The 16,574-nt window shown below is 38.5% G+C and overlaps 1 protein-coding gene across 1 annotated transcript in view; it reads right to left on the bottom strand.

Moving 5' to 3' along the window:
* Positions 1 to 16,574, bottom strand: part of LOC112049500 (synaptotagmin-4) — a 51,463-nt gene that overhangs the window by 12,529 nt on the left and 22,360 nt on the right. Inside the window, exons 2-5 of the mRNA XM_024087384.2 lie at positions 13,068 to 13,190; positions 11,903 to 12,072; positions 11,006 to 11,160; positions 421 to 555 (exon numbers count right to left, since the gene is read on the bottom strand). Of these exons, the coding sequence (XP_023943152.1) occupies positions 421 to 555; positions 11,006 to 11,160; positions 11,903 to 12,072; positions 13,068 to 13,190 (583 nt within the window). The remainder of the gene's footprint in view (positions 1 to 420; positions 556 to 11,005; positions 11,161 to 11,902; positions 12,073 to 13,067; positions 13,191 to 16,574) is intronic.

Raw genomic sequence — 16,574 nt, 5'->3', positions numbered from 1 at the left:
GAGCTATGCTTAGAGTATCTACGCAAAATCAGAAAGGGATCTACATAGAAGAACTTAAGTCATCGACATGCCTAACTCATCGTGTAATGGCAATAGGAGAGGCAGATATGTAGTTCTAAGAGCTAATAATAATGGACGTTGAGGTCCTAAAGTGCTGGAATGCGCTAACCGCTGGATGCAAGCGGCTCAAGACCGAGGTGTTCTGAAGTCCTATGTCTAGCTGTGGACGTCCACCGGCTGATAATGAAGATGTTGATGATTATAGTGTTGCTTACCGGGTCTTGACTTTGTGCTGCTTGTCCGGCAGCAGCTGCAGCTTGACGTAAGGGTCCGGGCCGGCGGGCTGCCCCTGACTCGACACCACCAGGGTGTTTTGTTCGTTCTATGAATGTATTGTTAGAATAATGTAATGCTGCTTACCGGGTCTTGACTTTGTGCTGCTTGTCCGGCAGCAGTTGCAGCTTGACGTAGGGGTCCGGGCCGGCGGGCTCGCGACCGGGCAGCCCCTGACACGATACCACTGACACCACCAGGGCGTTCTTCTCATTTTCATAACTGCGGAAATATTAAAATTCATGACTTTCAAAACTCTGGCTTATATTCTTAACTTCTATACCCGCGACTTCGTTTACGTAAACGATGTCCACTATTTTTTTAAATAACTCTGAAATCCAGACAGTTGTTTACATGTGAAAGAGTTCATAAAATCATTACAATCAGTTTTTGCAAATCTCGCAGGAACCATGCTTTCTTTGGGACAAGTTATGTGTTAATCCAGGATATAATCTGTTTCAGTACAAAATTCAGCTAAATCGGTTAAGTAATCGCGGCGTTAAAGAATAACAACTTTTCGGGGCAGAGAGAAGTTAGCTATGTGTTAATCCAGGGTATTATCTATCTTCCTTTTTAAATCTCAGCTAAATAGGTTTAAGTACTAGGTGCGGCGTTAAAAGTAACATACATCCATACAAACTTTTATGTTTTATGATATTAGTTTATAGATTAGGATATTATTACTTTATCACAACCTCTCGGTTTCATCCGCGTATTGACCCCATATTCCCATATGGTCTATATTACCCCCGGATACCAGGGATGTAGCTTTCTATTAGTAGATTTTTACTTTAAAATTTTCATAAACAACATTTTTCATAGTCAACAACAAAAAATAAAGCTTTGTTTCATCATGATCTAAAATGGCTTAAAAGATACTCGTAGGTAATGTAATGAAACTGCGTATCGGAAAACTTTGTTAGAACCCAGGCATCCTTACGTCGGTAAATTGGAGTGCTTAAGTACCTTTTGTGAGCCCTTTCCGAAAGATAACAAAGTAACTGCGTATATGAATAGGTACGTAAATGTAGATTTTCCGATGAAAATCTTCTTTACATTTGGTATTTAGTTCACAGAGAAGAAAGAAGGGCGAAACAGATGTGGGCAGACGAAATAAGACGGGTAGGACGTGGTAAATGGGCAAAATCTGGACAGTGGGCAAAATCTGCAAGGGATTGAGAATTTTGGAAAAGCTTGCAGGTGGCCTTTGTCCTAAAAGACATTAAGACAAATTCTGAATAAAGGCCCCTATCATTATTTAGTTCACAGAAAAAATATATTTTGTCATATTTGTTTTCTCATTTTTCATCCGTTAACAAAATATTTATGTATTTCATAATATTAGGTAATACGTTCAGGCCTCCTGCTGTTGACTACATGGTTCAATAGCTTTTAGCGGAGTCCCGACTGGCTGGCGACTAAATTCATGTAAAAGTAAAGTAAGTATTTACTTCATTTCACAATGAAGCCCACAGATTTATAACACATAGTGTGTAGTCGCAGGATTCGTAGACCGTTTGAAGTGCCCCGAAATGGGAGCCCTTGATGCATCACTACGCTATGATAAGTACGATTGTGTGCGTGTCGGCGAAGTTTAGCTCTTATGCTCACATAGTCGCAGAAATGACTTACGTTTGGGCTAGTCTAAGCTTAAGCCACAAATTATTTTCTTGTGGCTCAATTAAATAAATAAGCCTGCAGAGTTTGTTATTTTTTTAAAATATAGTTTTCCGATTTCCAATGACCCACTATTTTTTCTAATGACCCAAGAGCAAGTCTGTCTTCTTATAGGAGAGGAAATATATGGCTATTTGACCCTAAGCTGCTCCCATGTCAGTTGCTGGGTTTAGGGTGATAATTTTAGTCTCTTTTAACGGACACTACGTTGACGATAATAACCCGGTTAAAATCGTTTTTAGACTTCGTAACTGTGAAACGTGCTCCCCGAAGCACGGGGGTGTACTTATTCAACTGCGAGCTGTTACAACCCAGGCCTCGAACCTACTCGTAGAACGCGTGATCCATAGCCACGCATGCTAACCAGTGGACCAAGGAGGTAGTCTGTGTGTTTTTTTACTAAAGTGTTTTTCAGGTTTCTCAGGTGACAGATTCCTTAAGAAATTCATAATACGTAGGTACTATTATCGTGAATCGCGGCAAACTTTCAAGAATGAAAACTGTCACCTTACCCATGTTATCTGAAAACCACTTTAATCATAAAACAATTGCTTTTCACATTTTAACACTAACATACCGGTAAACGATTTACCGGTCTGTAAAGTAACTAGCTAGTAAGTAGAATGGCGACCCCGCATTAGTAAGCGCAGTGTTGGCCGACCCCCCACCAGGTGGACTGACGACATCAAGCGAGTCGCAGGGATTCGCTGGATGCAGGTGGCTCAGTATCGTGATGTTTGGAAGTCCCTACAAAAGGCCTATGTCCTGCAGTGGACGTCCATCGGCTGATATGATGATGATGATGATGAAAGTAACTAACAGACCGTAAGTTAAATTAGGTCTTAAAAGTTTAAGTTTGAGGGAGCCTAAATAACTAAGTAAGTTAAACATTTTATCTCTTAAACAAATTGGTACATTGCCGGATATCGCGGTACATCAAGCCGTATCAGCTTGTTACGGTCGAGTTTACGACGCCGTACGCTCGTCGTACAGTCACCGTATGGTCGCCGTATAACCGTATTATCTTGCGAGCGTTCTGAAGGTCGTCGTTATGTTATTCCTTTTCTTTGTTTATTTTTTTTAAGAAGACTAGCATCCCGTTAAACGATTTACTGGCCTGTAAAGTAATAACTAACATAGGTTAGTGAAATAAGAAACAGTTTAAGTTTTAAGGAGCCTCAAAATGTAACCAAGCAAGTAAAACATTTTATCTCCTAAACAAATTGGTACATTGCCGGATATCGCGGTACATCAAGCCGTATCAGCTTGTTACGGTCGAGTTTACGACGCCGTACGCTCGTCGTACAGTCACCGTATGGTCGCCTTAAAATCGCCGTAAGGCTGTATTATCTTGCGAGCGTCCTGAAAGTCGTCGTTATGATAATTTAGGTTTAAAGCCTCTGCTTTGTTTATTTGTTTACATTTATGTAATTCTAACCGACGCTCTGCGGTTTCAAAAGCGTAGTTCCCGTTTCCGTGAGAGTGCGGAGATAAAATATAGATTATGACACTAACATATAACATGGCTTTCTAGGGATAAAAGAATTTTTGAAATTGGTTTAGTAGATCTAGAGATTACCACACCACAAACTTTACCTCTTTATAATATTATTATTATTAGACATACGAATAGACGGGGCTTCTTAAGTTATGTAAAGGACTTACGGTCTAATTACTATCCACCTAATTAGACAACGACGTTAGTTATGTAGGTACTTTATACGTTGTTTATTCTCCGCTTTATCAAAACTTCACCGAGATTGCCTTTATAACAACTTTGTATAGAACAACGTGCGCAAATGCTTTATGTTAGGTGGGTATGTATTTTCTGTATGCAAATTTAATAGATACCCAATAATCGGTCGATGTAGTGAAATGCGTCTCATCTTAACAAATCACATCTATACTAATATTATAAAGAGGTAAAGTTTGTAAGTTTGTAAGTTTGTCACATTTTTTAAATGGGGTAATCTTCGGAAGTACTGGTCCGATTTCAAAAATTCTTTCACCAGTAGAATGCTACATTATCGGGGAGTGCTATAGGCTATATTTTATATTGGTATCATATATATTACCCAAGTTATCCCAGTTTTTGTCATACAGGTCGGACTAAAAACCTTTTAAATAGACTTATTCGCATGCGCTGCCTTAACCATTGTGAAAAATTGAAATTAATGTATGGAGACTTTATGTATCTTTAAAAGTTCTACAAAAAAGTCCGCGACGCCATATATCTATCTTCTATATATTAGCAGATATAGTACCTTTTGTGTTTTAAAAATTATTAATTTTATATACTTAGGTTTATGTCATTATTTATACAACTAAACATTAATCCTTATTAAAATAAATGATTCAATAATCACAAGGATATTATGGAGATAAGATTTGCCCTTTACAGTATGTTAATTACTTAAATAGTTTCGGAGATAATACAAAATTTCTAAAAGTCGCAGAAATTCCGCTATATGACGCCCGGCGCTTTCATTTACGTAGTTCCCGTTCCCGTGTGAATATGGGGATCAAACATAGCATATGACACTCGCAAATAACTTAGCTTTCTATTGGTAAAACAATTTTCTAAATCGGTCCAGTAGATCCAGAGATTACCTCCTACAACCACACGAACTTTACCTCTTTATATTATTAGCATAGAAGTCTCTATTTCTCTTGGTCATACCACCACTCTCGAAGGACTGGACCGATTTTGCTAAGGGTAGGAGTAAGATAGAGAGAGTTACAGGGTAGGGTAGGGTACGGGTAGGGAAGCGTAGGGGAAGTGTAGGGGTAGGGTAGGTTTAGGGCCGGGTTTAGGGTAGTGGTAGGGTAGGGGTAGAGGTAGGGTAGTGGTAGGGTAGAGGTACGGGTAGGATAGGGAAGTGGTTAGGGGTACGGGTGGGATAGGGGTAGGAAAGGGATAGGGTACGGGGAGGGTAGGGGTAGGATGGGTGTAGGGTGTAGGTAAGGTAGGGGTAGGGGTAGGTTTGGGGTAGGGTAGGGGTAGGGTAGATGTAGGGGTTGGGTAGGGTAGGGTTGGGGTAGTGGTAGGGTAGGGTAGGGGTAGTAGTAAAGTTGACATCGAAATTTACGCGGACGAAGTCGCGGGCGTCCGCTAGTCTATACTAATATTATAAAGAGGTAAAGTTTGTAAGTTTGTAAGTTTGTCACATTTTTTAAATGGGGTAATCTTCGGAAGTACTGGTCCGATTTCAAAAATTCTTTCACCAGTAGAATGCTACATTATCGGGGAGTGCTATAGGCTATATTTTATATTGGTATCATATATATTACCCAAGTTATCCCAGTTTTTGTCATACAGGTCGGACTAAAAACCTTTTAAATAGACTTATTCGCATGCGCTGCCTTAACCATTGTGAAAAATTGAAATTAATGTATGGAGACTTTATGTATCTTTAAAAGTTCTACAAAAAAGTCCGCGACGCCATATATCTATCTTCTATATATTAGCAGATATAGTACCTTTTGTGTTTTAAAAATTATTAATTTTATATACTTAGGTTTATGTCATTATTTATACAACTAAACATTAATCCTTATTAAAATAAATGATTCAATAATCACAAGGATATTATGGAGATAAGATTTGCCCTTTACAGTATGTTAATTACTTAAATAGTTTCGGAGATAATACAAAATTTCTAAAAGTCGCAGAAATTCCGCTATATGACGCCCGGCGCTTTCATTTACGTAGTTCCCGTTCCCGTGTGAATATGGGGATCAAACATAGCATATGACACTCGCAAATAACTTAGCTTTCTATTGGTAAAACAATTTTCTAAATCGGTCCAGTAGATCCAGAGATTACCTCCTACAACCACACGAACTTTACCTCTTTATATTATTAGCATAGAAGTCTCTATTTCTCTTGGTCATACCACCACTCTCGAAGGACTGGACCGATTTTGCTAAGGGTAGGAGTAAGATAGAGAGAGTTACAGGGTAGGGTAGGGTACGGGTAGGGAAGCGTAGGGGAAGTGTAGGGGTAGGGTAGGTTTAGGGCCGGGTTTAGGGTAGTGGTAAGGTAGGGGTAGAGGTAGGGTAGTGGTAGGGTAGAGGTACGGGTAGGATAGGGAAGTGGTTAGGGGTACGGGTGGGATAGGGGTAGGAAAGGGATAGGGTACGGGGAGGGTAGGGGTAGGATGGGTGTAGGGTGTAGGTAAGGTAGGGGTAGGGGTAGGTTTGGGGTAGGGTAGGGGTAGGGTAGATGTAGGGGTTGGGTAGGGTAGGGTTGGGGTAGTGGTAGGGTAGGGTAGGGGTAGTAGTAAAGTTGACATCGAAATTTACGCGGACGAAGTCGCGGGCGTCCGCTAGTTGTTTATAAAAGGCAAACGCAATTACGAGGGAGGACAATTATTGATAAATCCATCGCCCCTCTGAAAACCCCCTCCGAGTGTGGGGGATGACTAGTGTGACCATGTATGTTTTCTATGAAATCGGGATCTTTTTACACAACAAATGTATGTTGTTATGTAACTTCTAAGTAACCTTCATCCACCTTTGTTAGGTTGATGAAAGGTGTTGTCAGAACACTTACTGTATAATTAATTGACTCCGATTGGTTTTAGGTTTAAATAACCTTAAATAGTTTAAAAAACTAAAAACACGCTTTTAGCACGCACTAAAAACTACAAATATTGGATTTAAGTCAAGTGACTATTTCTTTCGTATTCCTGACAGCAGACCCTTTCATATCCATATCATGGGGGTGGATTTCAAACAGCCAGTTCGCCATCTTGGAGAGGCCACCATATTGGATTTGTAATGACGTTTCTTAGCTAGTCATGTATTGTCATCAGAACTCAGAGCATGTGCAAAATTTACTAGTATTACAACAGTTGTCATATACAATTGTTAATCCTGTCAAATAAGGTTACAATATTTCCCATAGAGCTAAAAATTGCTATGAAAGTTTACTCGACAGTCATTAAGAGTAGAGTAGAGTAGAGTTTAAGTTTAGTTTAAGTTTAAGGTACTATTGAAATGGCAATAATTATGAAAAATAGTGTGGATATATTTTTTACAGAGAATCGAATGATCTACAATTTTTGTCTGAACTATTTTTGTTGTAAAACTCACCGTTTAGCTGAATTACGCGAAAAACCTATTTTTGCAAACTTTCACGATGAATATTTTTTTTTGCACAAGGGGGATTGATGGGGACTTTTCACAATTCATTCATAATTCTGAACATTCATAACAATTTTTAGCTCTATGAGAATTATTGAAAGCTTACTTCTATTTTAAGGATTAATTTAAACGGAATATGTGTCAGAGTAGTGGTTTAACATAACTAAAGCCTCTATATAATATAGTTTTTACGACATATACCTACTTGTTACAGTTGTAGGAATTGACACAATTGGAAGGAAATAGGGAATATTGGTCATATATCAATATCGTTTTATACAAAACTAGCGGACGCCCGCGACTTTGTCCACCCTTTAGACCTCTTTAATGCGGCCCTATCGCAAAATCCCTTCTTATTGGATACCTACTAACTATAAACTACCACCCTGCCAAATTTTCGCTTTGTACAGCAAGCGGTTTCGAGATTTCGTACCTCGCATTTATATAGATAAAATCCGAGACAGTCCCGTTGTTAGCCGGACATGTGGTTACCCCGTGTGGGCGGCCGAAGCCTGCGGCTCAAACAGACAGCGCCGTGCCTACGTATTGATTTTGCGGCGAACACATCACGTGTGGCCGACGATAATCATTTCGATTAGACAACGCTTGTTGGTAATGATGTATTGACAACATACGAATACCCATACTAGTAGGTACTGTAACTCGAAAGTTTCAAATCTATATGTAAAATATCGTGTTTTTTACGCAGAATTCTCTGCGTGTGTGAAGTCTGGCAATCCGCATTGGGCCAGGGTGATGGACTAAGGGCTCTTCTCATTCTGAGAGGACACTCGAGCTCAGCAGTGAGCCATATGTGGGTTGATTAGTAGACGCCGCGCGGTTTCACCCGCGTGGTTCCCGTTCCCGTAGGAATACGGAATAAAATATAACCTTTAGCCTTCCTCGATAAATGGGCTAACTAACACTGAAAGAATTTTTCAAATCGGACCAGTAGTTCCTGAGATTAGCGTGTTCAATCAAACAAACAAACAAACTCTTCAGCTTCATAATATTAGTGTAGATAATGACTGTCGAGTAAATAAAATATCTTTCAAATGCAATCTACGGTTGTAGCAGGCCAAATCGTTAGGGGGAGGATGAAAATCCACACCCCTTTCAGTTTCTACACGACTTTGTAAAGTACGCTAAATCGTTTGGCAGCACGTCTTTGCCGGTAGGCTGGTAACTAGCCACGGCCGAATCAGCCGGACCTGGACCACAATCAGCACCAGCCGGGGATCAAACCCAGGTCTACCACGAGCGCCGCCCAATATAATATTAGTATAGAAATACACGACAGCATCATCAAATGAGATCACGGGCAAGAGCTAAAAAGTCGATAGTTATTTTCGTCAACAAGCACTTTTATAGATTTAAAATTAACCACGTCAACAAACTATCCATCCAACCTGAATACGGCTCAGGTTGGATGGATAGTTTGCTGACGTGGTTAATTTTAAATCTATAAAAGTGCTTGTAGATGCCAAACCTATTTCAAAGCGAATATAAAATTGACGATTCCATGCGAAGTCTATATTACGTAGATACTTGGTATTTAAGCTCCGTCTTGAATTTTTCATACGATTCAGCTCGATTTAGCTCGAGGGGTAGTTGAGTGGATTCATCAAATATTCTACATTGTGAAGCTATATAGCTTTCTTTGATATGGAAATACTGCCTGTATAATTATGTAGTACTTTCTGGTACTAAAGGCTAGGTCTCTTTTCTTTAAAGTAGCATTTGGACCTAAGACCTCTGCCTCCAATTCCGGAGGGTATGGGTTCGAATCCGGTCAGGGGCATGCCCACCAACTTAAGTATCACGTGTCTCAAACAGTGAAGGAAAAACGGGAGGAAACCTGCACACCAGAGAATTTTCTTAATTCTCTGCGTGTGTGCAGTCGGCCAGTCTTAATTTAATTTATGTGAAAATTTCAATTTATACTATGTAGAAAAATGTAATAAATAAACAGTCAGTTTAATCATAATTAAAATAATACAACAAAAAATTTTAATAAATACATACAACCGACTTAAAAATTATAAAAATGATTTTACTAAACAAAAAGCGAAAAATAACATCGTATGTGCTACCTTCTCAAGGTAGTGCTGTGTTAATTAAAGCCGTTTCTGAAAGAACGGTCTGAAAATCCTAAATCTTTATGATTTAAACGGCTGCTGATAGAAGGGCTGGCTCATTCTTTGCGCAAAGGCTCAGCCTGGCTGTCCAGCGCGAAAATGCAGTCAGTATTCTTGCCACCATTCCACGTGGGCATGATTTGTATAGTTATTACGATAAGTTAGCTTAAGTTCCTTATTGTATTCTTTATAAATAAACTCTCAATAGGAAAAATAATAAGGAATAATACGAGAACAATATACCTAAGGGATCAACTCGACAGGGGACGTAAATCCTTTATTATGCCGGCTAACAAAGGCTTTTGTACCATTTTATTTTTCTATTTTTATCCAACTGCAGGCAGCAAAGGAAGCACATAAATAGCCTGCAATATTGATGCACTGGGTGAATAGTTGATGTCCCTACATGTAGCTCGCTAGAGACGTAGGACGTAGGGCGGACGAAGGGCGGGCGGGCATCGAGCGGGTATGAAACTCATCAAATATTTTGTCATTCTAAACTTAGATTAAACCTCGTCATGTTTACAACTTTTCTTTAATATAAGATTTTGGGCCTCTTTATGCTGCCTTAGTCTAATGCAGAGGTTGCCAAACTTTTTTTTCTAATTTAACTGGTTCCAGTGGACCCCCTGTTAATTTTCTATCCAAAACTCTAATCTCAGTAACTACTGGACCGATTTGAAAAATTCTTTCAGTGTAAGATACCCCATTTATCGAGAAAGGCTATAGGCTATATTTTATCCCCGTATTCCTACGGGAACGGGAACCACGCGGGTGAAACCCCGCGGCTTCATCTAGTTTTTTTTAGCATTCCTTTTAAAATGCCTACTAGGTACTGTATATTTGTATAGATTTATTATTTACAGTAATACTAATACAGTAAAAAGCTTTTCTGTAAGAAAATTGTTTGCGTCCCACCCACCTTTGTTTCAGAAGAGGAAATTTCCTCCTCTATTATTATACCTACAAGAAAAGCTCTCGTTTCAATTGTTTTTCTTTTTCCCGTAACGCTTTGATGTTCATTAATTACTTTCTTTGTTACCGTCAATCAATTAAAATATTTTCTTGGTGCTTTTTTGCGAGAGGAAACGAAAATAAATTTCCAATTACCTCGAGAAAAGGTTGCTCTGAAGATTATTTGTAACGACTTACTAGAGAAAATGTTATATAACTCTCGGTAGCTTGGGATTAAATTAAATTATACGTAAGTTCCATCGACATAGGATAGCAGCATATTTTCGTTTATTTTATGTAGGTTATACAAGGGCTTTTGAAAGGTCATATCTATAGTATATTGATTCTGGTAGTAAAAATAACAGCTGGTTAGTAACAACTTAAAATAACCTCGTTATTGATACAAGTTGGGAGGAGGGTAGTGTAACAAAAGTTGTTACTAACCAGATGCTTTTTTTACTGTTGATTAATTAATAGTTATACAACTTAACAGCCACAAATTGCATGGTACATTATCTCGTTCCGACGCTCTGAAATTCTCATTTTCTGGTAACTCAGTTAGCTACCAGAATTAAGAATTTTCGTCATTAAAAAAGTTGATAGTGTCATTGAGATGAAACTACTCACGAAATATGAGCTTGTTAATAATCAGGTGTACAAAATGTTCTGGGGAACCCTGACTATACATTTTTCTTTTTTTTTTATTTAAACGTAGAACCCTAGTTTAATTCAAAAGATGTATGGATATCACTTACCGCAGTTTGAAGTGCAAGTCTCCAAGTTTTCCATCGGTGACGGTCTCGGGTTCGATTGGTTTCGGTTTCTCTGTGGCGTTGGCGTCGGCTAGCTCTTTGCTCAACGGCGCTGGCTCTGGGGCCGTTGGACTGTGTGGACTATTGGCACCAGATGGCTAGAAAAAAAAACTACATTCTTATTTCCGCATTATAACATAATATGGTATTGCCCATTTTAAGAGCTTTTGGATACATCGAAACCAAATAAAAAACACAGTAGTTGTGGTTTTAGTTTTAGACATTTTTTATAAAGTATTACGCGTACCTACATCGTTTCGTCCAAAATTCCTCAGTATCTGAAGACCAAAGTCCTCGTGTTGCCAGTGATGACCTACGGATCCGAGACTTGGTCCCTAACCCTAACTATGGGCTTTATTAGAAGGCTCAAAGTCACTCAGCGGGCAATAGAACGAGGGAGTTTCTCTGCGTGATCGAATCAGAAATGAGGAGATCCGCAGACGAACCATTAACGAACGAACGAAGAATAAGAGAATAGTGCGCATATGATATTGTAAAAAACTAATTTAATATTGTATTTATTTTGACTAGTGATTTTTAGATAGTGTTTTAAGAAATTTGCATGCCAGTATATGGCGAATTGTATAATGTATCTACTTCAACATTTATTGTATACCAGCTAATGTAACTGTACAATTGCAAATAAATAAATTGAATTGAATTGAATTGAACCAAAGTCACTGTCATAGCACAGTGAGTCGCGAAAGTGAAGTGTCAATGAGCAGGTCTCATAGTTCGAAGAGCCGATGAATGGAAAAGTAGGTCTTAAAGGTCAATCTCCTTTACTCTATGCATAAAACGCAACCTACGTAATGTAGCTATTCCGGAGGTTATACTGACCGGGTTGTTCGGAGGTTGTGGTTGCGGCGGCGACACGACGGGTTGCGGGGCGGTTGCGGTGGGCGAGGGCGACTTGCGCAGGTAGTGTGTGGCGGAGCCTGGGGAGCGGACTGCGGTCGCGCGCCGGGGGGGCTGGAACACTAGCGCCTTGTCCGGGCCACGCTTGCCTCCTTCGTAACAGACAAATCTATTATTAAAACCCATAAAATAAATACTATGCACAAGTAGCGAGGGATGTAGACATGTCGTGTAGCCACCTTTCGTTCTGCATTTCATGCCACCGCTCACTGATTGGTTGATATTTATACATATTCTATGTTGTATGTTCACATAAGGATAGGAGAAAATTGCTTAGGGCATCAAGTTACCTTAATCCGTCACTGGATATTATAATATTATAAAACAGACGTTGTGCACATAAAAAGTACGGCAATTTATATTTAGCTAGACGGACTAGTCTTCCTTGTTTCGTTCTGAGAGGAGTCTTAACTCAGTGTTGGGTTGTTATTGGCTTGACGTCATTGGTAATGAATCGATGACGTAGACGTTAATGTAAACTTTGCAGCACTACAATGTTTGTCAGATATTTTACCGATTATTAGCTTGATTTTTTTACTGCTTCAAGGGACTAAGTAAATGGTTTCAATTCAACTAAATGCCTCTGATGCGTGAGATAAAGCATGCACATTGCACATGGTTTTTAACTAAGGTAGGCAAAGGTATAAATTGAAAAATTCCTTCTGTAATCTCCCTCCATAAGTCGTATGTCTCACTTATTAAGTGATCACCTCCATTCTTGAATTTCACTTTCACTGTGTACCGCCATTGTGTTCTGTGTTCGGCCACCCGGAGAGAATTGTAGGTCGTGGAGTCATGTGTGGTGCGGATCTGATCAGACCAATGTGGATTGAGGTTTTCTTAATTTGTCCAGGTCTGGCTGGTGGGAAGCTTTGCCCGTGGCTATAGTTACTCGGCAAATACGTACCGCCAAGCGATTTTGCGGTCTGGTACGATGTCGTGTAGAAATCGAAAGGGGTGAGGATTTCATCCTCCCCTAACAAGGTAGCCCGCTTCCATCTATAGATTGCATTATCACTCTCTATTAGGTGCAATTGTAGTCAATTGTAGTGAGTAACATGTAAAAAAAGAGAATAACTGAACTTACCAAGTTTGTGAGCGAGCGCTGAGCGGCGACGGGCTACCCAGCATGTGAAGGCAATGATGACTGCAACCGCACCGCCGAATCCGATCAGCACCAGTATCCAGAATGTCGCGCTCTGGTATAACACTAGAACAATAATTAATTAATTAAATAATTAAATATACTTAAACAATACACATCACTATCTAGCCCCAAAGTAAGCATACAGAGTAGCTTGTGTGTGTGCTAAGATAGTTGATATTATAATATAAATATACAATTATATACTACATATAAATACTTATATAATGTATAAATACACACAGGCACTGGAAAACACCCATGCTCATCACACAAATATTTTCCAGTTGTGGGAATCGAACCCACGGCCGTGGATGCAGAAAGCAGATAATAACGATTGTTTTATCCATAGACAAGATAGCTTGATAACTAGATGGATCGTTTTTGATTTCTGAGCAATTGACACAGAGTAACCAGAGAGTCTTTACAAGTAACGTGCGAAGCCGATGCAACCCATAAAAAAACAAACGTCACGCGTCTCAATCACATATACAAACTTTTTTCATAATCTGTAGGTACTTCAAAATTTAACACTAACAACAATTACGTAAATTAATATCATAATCAATACTTACCAATAAAAAAATACTCCATATTATTTCTTTACTTTTTATTAACAGTTTTTAAAATATTAAAAAAAATAAGACGCCATTTTTCTTGAATAATATTGAAAATTACTGAACTGTGTCGTACTGACTATAGAATGTATTACTTTTTGAAATTCGTATTTGGTGCGGCTACGACACCGTCGTGTTCCGTACGCTTCATCTGTATATTATTGATTAATCTGTGGGTTTAATTAAATTCACATGACTAGGAAACTAAAATAAATTAGGAAACTAAACTACTATCTATACTAATATTATAAAGCTGAAGAATTTGTCTGTTTATTTGTTTGACTAAACGCGCTAATCTCAGAAACTACTGGTCCGATTTGAAAAATTCTTTCAGTGTTAGATAGCCCATTTATCGAGGAAGGCTATTATCCCCGTATTCCTACGGGAACGGGAACCACGCGAGTGAAACCGCGCGGTGTCAGCTAGTAACCGATATAATGAAACGACTTGTATAACGTTTCATAATAGGAATGCCTATTATTTATTAATAGATTCCGAGTGGAGCTCAGCTGAATAGCTTCTAAAGGGGGACGTTCACATTTGATGTAAAATCAGGTATCGATTAATCAAGTATCCATACATAATCTTAGACTATTCAGATTCAATCCTCCCATAGAAAGAGATGCCATAAAAACTGGGTTTTACGACCCTGAACTATACCATGACGGCTCAGACCAATTATTGTATAGGACCTGCCTCGTTACGTTACTTTTCTGTCAAAGTATATGATCAACGATCTAATGCGATTATAAAAACTGTCTCTATAGAATCGATGTTAAATAGTTGTTATCGTGTTCGTCGGTTAAAGAGCTCCGTAAAAATACCTTTTTGTGTAATTGAATTGTGTAAAAAACGGACAAAAACTTCTAGTTTAGTATAAGATATATACCAAATTTACGCTAGTTTTCCTCAGAAAATGACAGACAATTTTGTTCGTGACTATGAGTGCGATACAGGTCCTTCTATAATAATAGAAGCATTGTAGTGAGAGTGTTTACTACTCCACTTATGCACTTCTACGGCAATAATTGTTATTGTAGAGGTCGATTCTATACATGAAAAAAAATAAAAAAAGAAATTTTCAAAATCGGTCCATAAATGACGAAATAATCGCTGGACATACATAAAAAAAACGTGCATACTGCCGAACGTAGAACCTCCTCCTTTTTTCGAAGTCGGTTAATAACTATCACGGGGTGATTAGTGATCGATACTGATGCCAAAAATGCAATTAGTAAAATTTTAATCTGTCTGTATGTTCGTAAATTTTCGCGCAAAAAAATTCGTGCAATTATTGCAGACCCACTTATTGGTTGTCACAGCATGCACTAAGGATAAGGATAAGGCCTAGTTCGCACTACTCCAGTAATCCAGCCGAGTAATTTTAATCTGTCTTTCTGTATGTTCGTCATAGAATCAAAAACTATTCGACGGATTTTAACGAAACTTGGTACAATTAATCTTCAAACTCATGGGCAGGTTATGGTATACTTTTCATCGCGCTACGATCAGTAGGCGCAAAGCAGTGAAGGGAAATGTTGGGAAAACGGGAGAAGTTACTCCATTTTTACATCGATACAACTGAAGGGCTTGATTAAGAGCGCGCAGCACGTCGGTACTATATGGATAAAATTCGAAGAGCAAACGAGACGCCGAATTATGACTTTCACGTGAGTGAAAAGCACGGAGCGATTGACGCGCGACGCAAATTTTATGACGTGAGCGCCAAAACCATTTTTACCTAATTGCAAGTAAATTAAACAACATAACGAAAAACAAAATGGCCATGTTCAAGATATATACCTAATTTTCTATACAAAACAAAAATTTAAGAATATAAGTTTGCTTTTCCTGAGATTGAAAGCAAAATGTGAGCAAAACATGTATTTTTCAAGAAAATAAACTATCGAGAAAAGTTTTACAAATTGTGTATTTTGTATAGTCGTAACGAAGCTAACACTTTGAAATATCATTTACCCAAATATCAGGCTCCTAACTTTTCCAGAATCTGAGATCCAGAACCATTTGTAACCACCAAATCACATATTGCACACTCTTAAGTATGTATATATTTTAATTTCTAAGAGGGGACTCGCTGCTCCTTGGTTAGTTGTGAACACTGCCTTACTCTCTGAAACTTAAACATCGGATTTGTGTCGATGTTTCATAACGACCCTTGACCTTATACCCGGCTAGAGTGAAGTTACTCTTACATGCGAGGCAAAATTAAAATAGTCTGAACTGTATATTGATTGTTACAGTCACGGCCACATATAAGTATAACTAGCGGACGCCCGCGACTTCGTCCGCGTGGAAGTCTTGTTTGTTTGTTTGAAACTTTCAACTTCTATTTCACCACTATAAGGGTTTAATTTTAAAAATTCTTGAATCATGTTATATTTCTTATTTTTTTTATGATTTATGATAAAAATTTTAAAACTGAAACTCTAAAAATGAAGGACTTACCATATAAACTTTCAACCCCTATTTTATCCCCTTACGGATAGAATCACATGCGTTGATAGATCACTATGTAAGACAGTAACCTTTGAGTTATATATATTTAGATAAGTGATGGTAAATGTGGATTTGCTCGAGCGTCGCGGAGAACTGCTGGCCTTTGCACATTATGGTCTTTTAGCCATTGCATATTATAATTAAGTCAATAACAACTTCATTCGTATTCGGTCAATCCCATTGTTAACGTAAATCACAATGGCAAAGACACTGGTTAGTAATTTTGATCAGTTTGCAATGAATTAATAGTGAATACGAAATCACTCGACTTAAGAATTACTCACAAAAGCTACTGTGTATTTTTGTGCATTACATA

The sequence above is a fragment of the Bicyclus anynana genome, chromosome 17, assembly GCF_947172395.1.
Source record: "Bicyclus anynana chromosome 17, ilBicAnyn1.1, whole genome shotgun sequence".
Classification (NCBI taxonomy): domain Eukaryota; kingdom Metazoa; phylum Arthropoda; class Insecta; order Lepidoptera; family Nymphalidae; genus Bicyclus; species Bicyclus anynana.
Note: the sequence above shows the minus strand (reverse complement) of the source record. Positions and strands in the feature narration are given on the sequence as shown.